Source organism: Gorilla gorilla, chromosome 1, assembly GCF_029281585.2.
Source record: "Gorilla gorilla gorilla isolate KB3781 chromosome 1, NHGRI_mGorGor1-v2.1_pri, whole genome shotgun sequence".
In the NCBI taxonomy this organism is placed as follows: Eukaryota; Metazoa; Chordata; class Mammalia; order Primates; family Hominidae; genus Gorilla; species Gorilla gorilla.
In genome coordinates, this window is record NC_073224.2 from 180,352,314 (window position 1) to 180,367,637 (window position 15,324).

At 37.2% G+C, this 15,324-nt stretch overlaps 1 protein-coding gene across 14 annotated transcripts in view; it reads right to left on the reverse strand.

Annotated features, from left to right (window-relative positions):
- Nucleotides 1–15,324, reverse strand: part of FGGY (FGGY carbohydrate kinase domain containing) — a 460,818-nt gene that overhangs the window by 125,159 nt on the left and 320,335 nt on the right. For all 14 annotated transcript variants that reach the window (XR_008671153.2, XR_008671144.2, XR_008671185.2 and 11 more), the window contains one exon: nt 5,778–5,839. Coding sequence is in view for 5 of the 14 variants with exons in the window: in XM_055360768.2 (XP_055216743.2) it covers nt 5,778–5,839 (62 nt within the window). In the remaining 9 variants the exon portion in view is untranslated. The remainder of the gene's footprint in view (nt 1–5,777; nt 5,840–15,324) is intronic.

Here is a 15,324-nt window from a genome sequence, read left to right on the forward strand (position 1 = left end):
CATGAAGAGAAACTTTGGTTACCAGTTACATGTACGGGCACATCTAGTTCTTGTTTACTTAATTTATAAGCTTGCAAAACACTTCTCTTCAGAGATGGGGCCTAAGAGGATTATTGTAAATCAAGAGTATAAAATACTCAATCTGTTTATCAACACTTGTTTCCACAGTTTCAAACAGGATTTGCTGACCGTAAGCTCTGAGATAGGGGTGACCTGCATTGCTGTTTTCAGAAAGCCCCAAGTCATAGCAAGAGACACATGGTTCTTGATTCAGAAGGATTTGTCCACCCTTCCAAACAGCTAACTTCATTTCAAAAACAGCTATGCCTGTTTCTTTCTAAGACCGGAAGCATAAAGGGTCCCATAGTTTTAGAATATTGTATTCATAGATCTAATAAGATACAGATGCACTTTCCTTTGTAAGACAATAAAAGAAAAGTGGAAGGAAACCCAACTAACATTTACTGAATACCCACTAAGTATCTGGGCTGGACATAAAAGAGTCATCAAAATATAGACAGAAATGAAGTCAAGAGCATAGCTGAGATCATCTTGGAAGAGATGGCAAAGAGAGAAGAGGGCCAGGAAGCTAGCTGTGACAAACATTAATGTTAATGGTCAAGAAAAGAACTATAAACTCAAGAAAAGCAGGTTAGGAAGGAGGAATCAGAGATATAGGAAGAAAACAGACAGGGTGACATTCCAGAAAGTCAAGGAAAGAGAATGTTAAAAGGAGGAAAAAGTGATCACTGATGCCCCATGCTGCTAAGAACTAAAGAAAGGGGAATAAAAAACATCCTATGGACTTAGCAAAATAGAGGTCACTGATAACCTTAACATGAAATGTTTCAGGGGGCTGATGGTGACAGAATTCAAACTGGAGTGGGCAAGGAAGGAGTAGGAAGTGGAGAAGTAGAGACCAAGAGTACAGGCGATGCTTTGGAGAAACTCCACTCTAAACAGAAGGAGAAATACAGGAAAGTAGCTGGAAGTGGGTTTGAAGTTATATGAAAAGAGGTGGGATTTAAATCCAGTTCTGACTCCATCACTGAATTCTGTAAGTTGCTGCTTCTGAACCACCCTATACTGTTGTTTCTCTGAGTTTGCATGGTAATCCATAAATTCTTTCTTCTTTTTATTATGATTTGCAACAGAAGCTACTCAAATGAAGTTTATCTATAGAAGAAAGTTCTGGAAGTTTAGAGTATGTCATTGCAAAACTAAATATTCAGTAAGTTTGTGTTACACACTAAAATGTTCATATACAGACATTCCTGTGACCTGCTTTCATCCTATTAATACCTGTTAAATGAAGTAAGTAAGGTAGCATTATTGTAATTTATGGATGAAGAATCTAGTAGTCATTGAGACATTCAGGGCAGAACAGGTACAAGAACCCAAGGACTCTAATTCACAGTCCCTGTCCTTGCTGTTCCTCCATGCTTTCCATAAGAAGGCAGGCAAGGTATGAATGACTGACGTATGCTGCTTGAACCCAGAGCAACCACCACCAAACTTCCTCCTCTTACAATCATTAGTAGTAATAGTAGTAGTTGATATGGTTTGGCTGTGTCTCTACCAAATCTCATCTTGAATTTTAGTTCCCATAATCCTCATGTGCTGTGGGAGGGACCTGGTTGGAGGTAATTGAATTATGGGCGTGGTTACCCTCATGCTGTTCTTGTGATAGTGACTTCTCACGAGATCTGATGGTTTTATAAGGGGCTTTTCCTCCTTTTGCTCAGCACTTCTCTCTCTTGCCACCATGTGAAGAAGGATGTGTTTGTTTCTCCTTCCACCACGATTGTTAAGTTTCCTAATGCCTGCCCAGCCCACAGAACTGTAAGTCAATTAAACCTCTTTCCTTTATAAATTACCTAGTCTCAGGTATTTCTTCACAGCAGTGCAAGAATGGACTAACAGAGTAGTAGTGGTCATCATCATTGTCACAACTCAGTTTACAAAGCCCCGTCAAATATATTACCTCTTCTAAACTCAAAATAAATCCTTAGAGGTGTCTCGGGTTGATTCTCCATTACTATCCTATGTTATAATGAGGAAAATGGGTTTCACACAATGATACACGTTGGAGCTGAGATTTGGATTCAGGTCTCCAGACTATAAATTTAGTGCTCTTTTCTTTGGCTTAGTGGTTTATAAATGCTTAAACCCTTTAAGAAAATAATGACCGTTATGGTCCCTTCACAGAAATACATGCAGAATTATGTAATCAGCAGAACAGTACACAATTTAAAGAGGTTCATTGATGATCTGAAATTAGGAATCCCTTTTCTAGGTTATATGGTCTCTATACCACTAATATGCTAGTTGGTAAGGTTATGTTACATAATCCCTCTCAATGGTAATTGTAATTAATGACTAATTGCAATGGCATTACAACTAAAGACTCTTAGAAGGGAATGCCTATGAAGCTTTTCTTAAACTCCTTGTCAAAATCAGTCCTCCTTTTCTACACAGCCTGATAACACACTACATATATTTTAGTACAGTATGCATTTATTCTGCTCTGTGTAGGTGTGCTGATCCTATTAGAATGTAAGTCACTTAGTAGAATGGAAATGTCTAATATACTAACTACAACAATCATTTATTTATTTATTTATTCATTCATTTTTTATTTAAGTTCCAGGGTACATGTACACAATGTACAGGTTTGTTACATATGTATACATGTGCCATGTTGGTTTGCTGCACCCGTTAACTCGTCATTTACATTAGGTATTTCTCCTAATGCTATCCCTCCCCCATCCCCCCATCCCACGACAGGCCTTGGTGTGTGATGTTCCCCAACAGTCATTTTTATCATTACCATTTTTTTAAGTTGAACACCTATTACAGCTTGACTCTTAATCATCACTCTGTATCACCCATTATTCTAATTCGTTTAATTTTCTCAACAACCTTATGAAATGTTTACTATTATTCCCTTTACAGTGAGGTACTAAGGCACAGAGGTTAAGTAAATAGCCCAGAAACAGAAAGTGAATAAGCGACAAAGCTGAGGCAAAGGCAATTTGGCTTCAGAGTATATTAGTGGCCACCTTAGACTATCTCTCTTTTGTCCTGTGCTAGCTAGCTACATGGGTTTCTCTGATAATTCTATAAAAATATCTTACTTTACTTAAACAGCCTGACAACTAAGCATTATCAGCATGAAAATCCATTCATTTATTATTTTTTAGACTTTTTATTTCAAAATAATTTTAGATTTACACAAAAGTTACAAAAATAATACACAGAGTTCCCTTTTACTCATCACCTAAGAAATTGCCATAAATAACAATACTATTAATCTCTATTTGAATTTCAACAGTTTTCCTCCACCAATGTCCTTTCTCTGGTCCAGAGTTGAATCCATGATTATATACTGCTTACGGTTGTAGTACCTCCTTAAGTCTCCTCCAATCTAGGACAGTTCTTCAGTATTTAAGTTTCTTAATTTTCCTTTGGAGCAAACTGGCTAATAGCTTTGTGGAATGTCAATCTAGGTTTGTCTGATGCTTCCCATATTTACATTGAGTTTAATCATTTTGGGCAAGAACATGGCAGAAATGATGTTGTATCTTTATCGGTGCCTCATAAAAGGAGATACATGATATCACTACATGTTATTGCTGGTGTTGTTAACTTTCATCACTTGGGTAAGGTGGTGTCTGCCATACTTATATACTACTGGAAAGTTATTATTTTCCTCTTCCCATTACTCAGTATCTTGTGCTGAAATCCTCTGGGTTTATGAAAATATCCTGCTTCCCACTTTTACTCACTAATTTTAGCATCCATTAATGATTCTTGCCTACAACATTTATCTCTGTACTGTTTACCTAATGTTGATTATCTATTTCCATTATTTCTTCTACATTTATTAATTGTAAGGCTACTGTCCTGACAGTGAAGAGGAAGACCTGTCATTTCTTCCTCGTTTATTTCCTTCTTCAGTAGTTTACTTATGGAGTTATTTACTTATGGACTTACTTTACACTATTACTGTTTATTTTATCCTGGGTAGGCCACTGAGAGATTCTTAAAGTTGGTTCCAATGTACCTTGACAATTCCTTGTTGAGTAACTTTTTTCTTTCTGGCACCATAATTTTACTGCCGCAGCGTAGACTCAGCCATCTTTCTAAGAAGTCCTGATTACTTTTATTGGAGAAATGGGAGAATGGTACTTAGAATCCAGTACCTGTGAGCTAGGTACACACATTGCTACTATCGTGTCATTGCTTCCAAGCCATCTCAGCAGAGAGACCTAGGGAGTATATGCATGTATATTCACGCATGAATATACATATCTATATTTACTTATATTTATATCCAGCTGTGTGTGTGTATATATATATATATAATCATAAGTTGATATTGACACCATAAGGTTCATTCTAACCTTCTCCTTTTCCCATTTGTGAGGAACCTGGCTCTTATTATCCACAATATATTGATTTCTTCACTCAACTGTAGCATACACATAAAGAGTTGTCACTATAGCTAACATATACAACTATGAAAAACAGATTTACCAATTAGAGTATAATATTTATGGATGGTTATTTTTCTCTTTAGCCATATGGCATATAGTCAAAATATTCTTTCCCAAATTTACTTAGGTTCTTTTCTTTTTTCTTTTCCTTTCTTTTCTTTTCCCAACCCCCTTTGTAATACAGTAGGTTCAGTTTTTACTATGTGCATTTCATTTTGCCCATGCCAACATACACATATATCCTGGTTATCTATCACCTATTTTATCGGGGTATCAGGGACATGAGGCATGACAATAATTCTAAGAGTTATAGTTATATAAAAAGGTATACTCAGAGAAGTGTCATTTCTTCCTACTACCATGGTCCCATTCCCACATTCTTTCCACCCCATTCCTACCCACCCCCTGTAGGTAACTAATCTTATTATTTTCTGGTTTAAACTTCCTGTATTTCTTTTTTTCCTTTTTTTTTTTTTTGAGACGGAGTCTCACTTTATTGCCCAGGCTGGAGTGCAGTGGCACGATCTCTGCTCACTGCAACCTCCACCTCCCAGGTTTGAGCAATTCTCCTGCCTCAACCTCCCAAGTAACTGGGATTATAGGCATACATCACCATGCCCGGCTAACTTTTGTATTTTTAGTAGAGATGGGGTTTCACCATGTTGGCCAGGCTGGTCTCGATCTCTGACCTCGTGATCTGTCCACCTCGGCCTCCCAAGGTGCTGGGGTTACAGGAGTGAGCCACCACACCTGGCCACTTCCTGTATTTCTTTTGCAAAAATGAACAGATACACATGTATTTTCCTATGTCTTTCTTTTTACATGAAAGGGAGTATATCGTAAATTTTTTTTGCACTCAGCTTGCTTCAAAATATTCTAGAAATCACTCCATATCAGTTATTATCTTCAGTTTTACAGATGAAGAGACAGGTATAAAGAGGTTAAGTAACTAGTTCAAGGTCCTCTATCTATTAAGGAGTATGGCTGGGATGTGAAAGTAAGAAGTTTTGACTCCAGAATCCACGGTCCTTCTACATCAGAGTTTCTTATCTATAGTCCCTGGGTATATTCTTGGGGTATCTCTAGGTTCTCTAAGTTCTCTTACCTCATTTAAAGAATTAATACATCTATCTTCTGGATCATCCAGGTGACTATCTTTCAAGCAATAACAGGCATTTTCATTGTCTGTAGGATCTGAAAATCACCCAACTGCCCAACGTGAATTCTCTCAATACAGTCACACAAGGAAAATTTTAGAGGGAACAGAGACAGAGTTACCTGGCTGTGGCCTTTACTTGTAGTTCTGGAAAAGCAGCATGGCCTTGTACCATGTGGTCTATCTGAAAAATAAGAGACATGGGTCAATTTTATAGCTTCTTTAATTTATGTATAAGATAGAAAAATTTATATTAAAATGAGTATATGTTTCTTTCAACTCTTTGTCCATACGGGTTCCAAGAACATTAAAATGCCAATGTAGCAAGAGTGCCTCAGCTAAAAGAAATTTAGCTTTGATTTAACCTACTGCTAGCCTCTTAAATACATAAAACAAAGAAGTTTAGAGAGAAGAGTAAAAAGAAATGAAATTTCCAAGGCTAAACTGGTAGAAGCAGGTTAGCATCAGGCCCAAGAATGAGAAGAAAGGGTAACTTATGTCAAATGGTGGGGGGTCTGAGTGTTAAAAGCACCAACCTTTTCTGGATCACATCATTTCCCCTTCTTGATCTAGGCTGTCATCCCTGGGCAATGTCAAACCTTGAATTACTCACTGTGTCTTACTAATGGAGAAGCTGAATGAAAGAGACTATGATGAGGGTTTTTCATTAAAAAAAATTTTTGAAACCCTCAGTTAAAAAAAATTGAGATGCCCCAGACCCGTCAGGAGAAACTCTCCTGACTGAACAATCATCACATGGGAAACACAGCTCTCCAAGGACAGAAATGTCTGAGCTCTGCAGATAATCACCTCTCATTTGAAATCCCAGGTCTAGGATCTCATTCCTTAATCCACTTGGTGGCTCTAAACAAAATAGTATGAAATATGTATCAGGGACAGAAATGTTTCTCCATGCATTTACTCTGCTTGCCATAACACACCCAAGCAACACTGTGCTTGAGTTCCTGAACCTCATCTGTATATTTTCTGAATGTTTACTTGAGTTTCTAGGATGCTAAAACAACCATTCTGATAGATTTATCTTCATTCCGACAAGGAAAAGATTTGCTCTTTTGGCTGCACAGGGATAGGCTCTCTGAGCATGTTTCCTGAGAGCTAGGGCTGTGTAAAGAAGATAATTTGTTCAGGAGACACAGAGGCCAGGGTTGGGTTCTGGCTCTGAATCTCACTAGCTGAGTGACTTTGTGCAAGTCACTAAACTGTTTTGAACTTCCATGGCCTCCTTTTAAACAGGATTTCTAGGAAGTTAAGTGTGTCTGCTTGATATGCTTTGTCTGTGTCCCCACCAAAATCTCATCGTGAATTGTAACTCCCATAAATCTCACATGTTGTGGGAGGGACCCAGTGGGAAACAGCTGAATCATGGGCGCAGTTTCCCCCATACTGTTTCGTAGTAGTGAATAAGTCTCATGAGATTTGATGGTTTCATAAGGGGTTTCCTGTTTTACTTGGCTCTCATTCCCTCTTGCCTGCCACCATGTTAGACATGCCTTTCGCCTTCTGCTATGATTGTGATGCCTGCCCAGCCATGTGGAACTATGAGTCCATTACACCTCTTTTTCTGTATAAATTACCCAGTCTCAGGTATGTCCGTATCAGCAGTATGAAAACGGACTAATACACTACTATAGTGCCAACAGTAGTATAAATGATATCACGTGAAATATACTGACTCATTTCCCATACATCAGTACTAACTTAAGCATTGTACACACATTACTCTATTTCATTTATTCCTTATAGCACTCCTATGAAGAAGATACTATTCTTCATTATGGAGATGAGGAAACTGAGCTCAAAGAGACTGAATATCTTGCCCAAGGTCACAGTAAAGTAACGACAAATCTAGGTCTCAAACTGCGGTCTCTATATTTTAAGACCTTGTTCTTAACCACCACGTCATACTGTCTACTGAACTTCCAGGTATAAGTTGTTGAATACCATTGGTGCAGTTTTTGTGGAAATGTTTCAAAATGATATCAAAGACATTGGTCATTTCAATAAAAAAAAAAACTCATGCAGTTATTGAATATTTATCTCCTTCAGGTTCAACTTTGCATTACTGTGATGAAGCATATCCTCATCACACTTTGGATCCCCTGAGTTTGCAATCCACTGAGAGCATCAAGATAAACTCACTGGGAACAGTAATGGATAATTAGAGGCATTACTTGATTTGATGCTAATTTTTATGGGAAGTGCTTTAGGAGTTCAGAGAAGAGAGATTTAAATGAGCTTCCAGGAGTGAGCTAGAACCTAGCATGTGTGGTGTAAGCATGAATGCAGTTATTTAGTATTTACTAAATGCCTAATGTGCCTCCAGGAACTGTGCACCTAGGTTCCGGAGATACACTGAAAAATAAGAAATAGTTATGATGCATAGCAGCACAAAGTGAGAGATCAATCATTTGGCAATCATTATACAGTTGGAGTAGGTGAAGCTTCAGCTGAGAGGCCATAAATAGGTAGAGTGTGGAGGAGTAAAGGGCTAGAGGCAAGGCATGACAGAAAGGAGGCTGGTTAGTAGAGACATGAAAATAGAAAGACATATATGATTTGAATGGTAACAGACTGGTTTAGCCTCATGCCTGGCATATCATGGGTCATTGAAATGACCAATGTCTTTGATATCATTTTGAAACATTTCCACAAAAACTGCACCAATGGTATTCAACAACTTATACCTGGAAGTTCAGTAGACAATATGACGTGGTTAATAAAGGTTTGTGGAATAAATGTGGGATGAGTGAACCACAGGAAAAACACAGATAGCACCATGTACTTCTCCTTGGTGGCACTTACCACACTTTGCATTTGTATCTATTTGTGCTGTGCATACATTGGTCATAGGATTACTGTAGGTTAAATTACAGAATTAGTAAACTGGTGAAAATATGGATGAATAAAGAGGGTGAAGGCAGACAGTGTGTCTTGAATGTCATAAGAGTTTATACTTTTATTAGATTAAAGGCCATAAAAATTATTTTGATTTGGAGAGAAAAATGATGAAAAGTTAAGAGAAATTTGGTAATGTATGAAGGACAGGGAGATGACCAGGCATGGAGAATAGGAAATGCAGACAAAGATCACAGGTTGGCAATGGGAATATAAGGCACAGATATTTTCTATCCTTACTCTACTGTAGCATCTATCAAGTTCTTTTACAATCCTTAGTTATATGTCTGTCTCTTACCCTATACTCTGAGCTCTTTCAAAGCAAGAGCATCATTATTTTCCACTCCTCAGTGCCTAGAGCAATGCTGACATCTCTAATGAATGAATGATGAGACACATTTTGATAACAATTAAAAATGCTGATCAAAATACAGCAAATAGTTCTCTGAAGACACTGGAAAGTGGCCAAAACCAAGTAGAAACTGGAGAGGAGTAGACACAAGTAAGGAAAAAACAGTGCTTTGTGTGTTTCCTGATTTTATACGTTTTTGCCCATGGGTGGACCCCAGTCAGTGGCATGCAAGATAACTAATACTCAGATAGAAATACACAGTCTTTCTGATTAAGAAATGAGAGGTTAGAGTTCAAGGCAACCATAGTAGCTAGGAAGTAAGTTGTGAAGGGGATGTCAGAAAGAGAGAGCCATAGAAAGGGAATGCAACACTGTGCCTATAAATGCTACCCTAATTTCTGGATGATCTCTCAATTACATGTGCATGGGAACACCATAAGTAGTCCAGCTAAGGCTAAAATAATGCAACAGAGATTTTAGGACATGTTCATCACAGGAGAGTAACAAAACTTGAAGTTTGAGTTCAGTCAAATAAACTGCCTGCTAAACCAAAAAATCAATACACAAAAGAGAAACAGAAATAATACAGTGTCTCTAGAATATATCAATCACAATGTCCAAAATATGATCCCAAATCATTATACATATTGAGGAACAGGAAAATGTAATCCACACTTAAGAGAAAAGCCACTTAGTGAACACCAAATCTGAGGTGATACAGGTGTTAGAAGATAAGAATTTTAAAGTAGGTATTTTAACAATGCTTAAGGATGTAAAAGAAAAATATTCTCATAGTTATTAAACAGAGAGGAAACAGCAAAGAAACAAACTATTAAAATGCAAATGCAATAGTATTGATTAAATACAATATCTGAAATAAATATATAGTAGATGGGCCTAAGAGCTGATTGGAGATGACAAACAAGTGTCCTCGTGAGAATGAGACTTAGACTGGGAGACTTAGAGAGAGAGAAAGAGAGAGAGAGAATATGAATGAGAATATACATTGAAAAAATTAACACCCTGAGTCTCTCAGGGGCATGGGAAACAATAGCCAAAGGTACCATATATGTGGAATTGGAGTCACAGTAAGAGGGAAGAGAGCAAGGAGAAGAAACAAACAAAAAAAAATTAAATGCTGAAAATTTCCCAAACTTGGTGAAAGGAATCAACTTACAAATTCAAGAAAGATGAATCCAAAGAAGACCACGCCATACCATAATAAAAGCCAAAGATTAAGAGAAAATTTGAAAGCAGCCAGAGGAAAAAAAATGACATATTATATAAAGGGAAAGAATGACAAAAATAGTGGTTGACTTCTTATAAGAAATAATAATGTCAGAATAGAAAATACTAACATTTTAAGGTGCTGATGGAAAAAAAAACCCTGTAAATCAAGAATTCTATAGTGAGCAAAAATATCTTTCAAGGCAGCATATAAAATAAATGCATTGAAAAAAAATAGAGAGAATGTCTTTTGCCAGTTGACCTGCACTGTAAGACATGCTAAGACAAGTTCTTTAGGCTTGGGAAAAGATACCACATGGAAACTCAAATTTTCAGAAAGAAAGGAAAAGCAATAAAAATAGTAATTATGTAGGTAAATACAAAAGACTATGGTTTATTTCTCAGAATTTCTTTAAAACATTTATGTATCTTTGACATGGACTAAACTGTGTTCACCTCAAATTAATATATTGAAGCCTCAATCCCAAATGTGACCGTATTTAGAGATATGGCTCTTACGGGGGTAATTAAGGTTAAACAGCTCATGACAGTGGGGACTCAATCTGATATAACTGGTGTTCTTATAAGAAAAGGAAGGAATACAACCGTTTTCTCTTCATATACACATACTGAGAAAAGGCCATGTGAGGTCACAGAAGGCAGCCATCTACAAGTTAGGAAGAGAGCCCTCACCAGAAACTGCATTTGCCAGCACCTTGATCACAGACTTTTAGCCTCCAAAATTGTAAGGAAATAAATGTCTGTTGTTTAAGCCACCCAACCTGTGGTATTTTGTTATGGTAGTCAAGAGTAGACTAATACATTGTTTAAAGCAAACAATATGACAACTATTTCATTGTTGGGTTTATAGCATATGTAGATATCACACACAAACTACAGCGTAAAGAGCTGGGATAGGAGTGGTAAGTAGAACTACACAGTTGAAGGGTATTTATACCTTGCATGAAGTATCATAATATGCATTCAAAGTAGGCTGAAAAGTTTAGGATACTTATTATAATTACTAGAGCAACCATTAAAAAATAATGCAAAAAGATGTGTAGAAAGCCAAGATGCCAATAGATAACTTAAAATTGAATTCTTAAAATTGAAAAATAGTCATTTAATCCAAAAGAAGTCAGGAAGGAAAGACAGAAGTGATCACAGAAAACAAAAAACAAAATGAAAGGTGTAAATCAAATCATATTTATCTTTATATAAAGTATCTAAACAACCCAAGTAAAATTCAGAGATCATAAAATTGAAAAGCAAGACCCAACTATATGCTGTGTACAAAAAATATACTTTACATAGACCAGGATAGGAAAAGTGCCACGGTGGTCTGCCCAACAGTGCTAGGAGTGGAAGAAAGAAAAGAAAAGAAAAGAAAAGAAAAGAGAAGAAAAGAAAGAGCTGGATTGGCAACATATTTTGGAGGTAGAACCCTTAGGACTTACTGATGGATTAGCTGTGAGGAGAGAGGGGAAAGGAAGAGTCAAGAATTAATCCTAATTTTTTATTTTATTTTTTGGCTTTAATAAAAATATAAATGATGGTACTCTTTACTAAGATGAAGGAAGATAATGGAGGGTCAACTTTGGGGATCAGTTACTACCATCAGAAAATGTAGTAATTCTTGACTCCTTCCTCCCTCTGACTCCATAACATTGAATCCACCTTCACCCATTGATAGCAATGCTACATTCCTCAAGCCTTGGCCTCTCTCTTTTCTGCACACTTCACACTTAATCCATCAGGGTGTGAAGGTCAAGGTCAAGGTTTGAAGGTGGCTCTACCTTCAAAATATATCCAAAATCTAACCATTCTTTACCAGCTCCATGCCATCATCCTCCTCACTCAGCTGGCTTACTACAATAGACTCTTTCTGACTTCTGTGCTTCCCTCCCCCTACTTCCACTCCCCAGTTAACAATCAGCAACACAGTAGGCAGCAGTAAGAATGATTCTTTGAAAACCTGTCATATCACATCACTCCTCTGCTCATTATTCTCCAATGGTTTCCATTTCACTGAGAGCAAAAACTATTACTGTGGCCAATAATGTAGACCCTATCACCTCTCTGAACTTGTTCCCTGCAACTCTCATTTTGGTTCACTCTGCCGCATCCATTGTGACCTTGTTGCTATTCCCATAATACCCCGGGCAAGCAACCCTCTCAGAATCTTTACACTGGTTGTTCCCTTGACCTGGTATATTCTTCCCCCAGGTTTCAAAATAGCTAAATTCCTTCCTTTCCTCATTCTTTGTTCAACTGTCACATCAGTGAGGTCTATCCTGACCACCCTATTTAAAACTACAACCTTCCCATCTGAACTCACAAGCTACCTCCTCTATTTGTCTTAATAACTTATACCATAAAGTGGAATTTATTTATTTTTTGTGTATTATCTGTCTCCTCCTGTTAGAATGTAAGCTTGAGAAGGGTACAGGAGTCTTGGTGGAGTGCAGGAGAGCGCAGAAGAGGCTGTTTTACTCACTGCTACTTTCTCACTCTCAACAGTACCTCAAATATAGTAAGCACTCCATAAATACTGGCTGTATAAATAAACATCACTCTAAAGAATTAAGACTTTATTCTAATGACAACTGAAGAGCTATCACAAGTGACAGACTCATAACTGTTTCAGAAAGACTTCTATACCTACAATGCAACAAAGGGATTACAGGGGGAAAGATTACAGGCAAGAAGCCAATTAGGAAGTTGTGTAGCAATCCAGGTGGGTATACAAAAAATAAGCAAAAGCCAGGGCAGGAGAAGGGAACAGGGAGGCATTTGTTTTTGCAGAGTTAGTCCTTGTATCCATGAATTAATTATAATTAGTGGATGTGAAATGTTGGGGACACACCGACATCTGTACATAGATCATGTCAATGCTAATTGACCTTTGGCTATTGTCTCCCATGCCCCTGAGAAACTGAGGGTGTTAATTTTTTCAGTGTATATTCTCATTCATATTCTCTCTCTCTCTCTTTCTCTCTAAGTCTCCCAGTCTAAGTCTCATTCTCACTGAGGACACTTTTGTCATCTCCAATCAGCTCTTAGGCCCATCTACTATATATGTATTTCAGATATTGTATTTAATTTATTGTATTTAATTATTTTTCTCCCATGGCCTTACAAAGCCTGCCAACTGTATTTATTTCAAGACACTTAAAGAGAATGTCATGTTAACAGACAACAGTTGCTTCTCAAAGAAGTCTACAAGAGAACTGAAAGAAAAACTCAGAAATGCACCTCCACAAAAGTCAGATTCAGTTTTGGAAAGATCTTGGGTCTCTGGTGGCCAACTTGGGTTTGCATTGTGGCTCTCCTACTTATAACTGTAAGATTTTGATCAGATTACCTTGACATTCTCAGCCTATTTCTTCATCAGTAAAACTAATATAACAACACTGACCACATACATATGCTGTGAAGATCAGATGAAATACCAAATCCTAACGGGCCTAAAAATATTTGGTACATAATAGGTACTCAGTATTAGCCTCTATTTTTCCAGTAGGCTATAGTGATTGTACTATCTATTTTTATGTCCTACAATAAATTATAATGATCAGTTCTGTATCCAACTTTCTTATTTGATGGTGGATGACTGGAGTGACCGTATTCTTGGCTGGCCCAGTGGAATCACTCAGGAAATCTCTGTAACGCGATGGAAGCAGTGAATGAATGAAGGCATGAAATCATTATCTCCATAACCTGTACTACACTGTGCACACTGCAAGTCATTCCATACACCCATTTATAGCAGAATGTCTTCCATAGGTGACCTCCTGAGGATAGTCCCAGCCTTGGCAATGACGCAGGAGGCAGATAGACACTCACAATGTACACGTCCTAAAATCCCAAGAGCACATAGTAACTTGTTGCATTGTGACCTTGTGACTCAATCCAAGCACAATTGTTTCAGAAAGTCAATGCCACCATAGCAGTGGCTTAGGAACTTGTCTTAGCCTTCCTTACCCAATGCCATCCCCAATAAAAATCACTCCACGTGAGACAAAGAAGAGCACCTGGAAAGGGTGATGGCCAAGGTCCAGCTGGAAATAAGCTTCAGTATCTGGATGTAGGAACTGCACGGGGTCAGTGTTCTGTGGACAAAGTCTGGGGAAAAAGCAATGCTTTTTTGCACAACTATTCAGAAGAGAATATCGGCAAGCATGAGACAAGCCTTGATGTGTGATGAAACTAAAATCAATCATCCTTAGGAAGGGAGCATGTGCTTTTCTAAGAAGAAGTAAATATCAAAAGATCCTGTCCTGTTTCTTTTCCTTCATTCTGAGGATTACCAGATGAAGATTTTTTTAAAAAATACAAATCTATTCACATACTTAGAATGAAATAATTGCTTTGTAATGGAAGATCTGCATTTAATTGTAAAAATGAGACAAATATCTTTTTTTCAAATCCATGGTTTTTAATATATTTTTCATTTCTTTTCCTTCTCTTTTTTTCTATTGTTTCTTCTTCTTTACTTTCCTTTTTCTCTCTTTTCTCACTTCCCATCTCTTATGCTTTAGGTGGTGTATTTATGACCGTGTGGCATCGTTGAAACCATGGACAATGTACTACTGGAGCAGACACCTTCAGATGTGGCTTATCAGAGAAGATGTGCATATGCAAGCGGGAATAAAAAAGATGCAACTTTTTCTTATCATGTCCTATGTGACAATGATGTATTTTAAAACCAGAGATTGGAATTTACAAGAGAATAAACAAGAATTAGTAAATGGTAAGGAAAGGTGAGTAGTAAATAAAACATATTAAAAGGGCATCAGTGATGGGTGAGGAGACTCTCCAGGCTGTAATTGCTACCTTTAGTCACTTAACTATAAAATACAGATAATGACTGTATCTATAGGTATGGTCATAGGACTTTTGAGAATATTACTTAGATAATACATGAAAAGTTCTTGGAACTGAGATTGGAAACAAGCCTTCAAAATAATATTAGGCATTGTAATTATGACTATCATTCAAAGTTTAACAGAATTATGTCTATAAATCCCTCTCACAAAAAATACTCAGTAAGCTACAATTATTACAATTAATATTACCATCATTATAATATTTTATTTTTTTATTATACTTTACGTTTTAGGGTACATGTGCACAACATGCAGGCTTGTTACATATGTATACATGTGCCATAT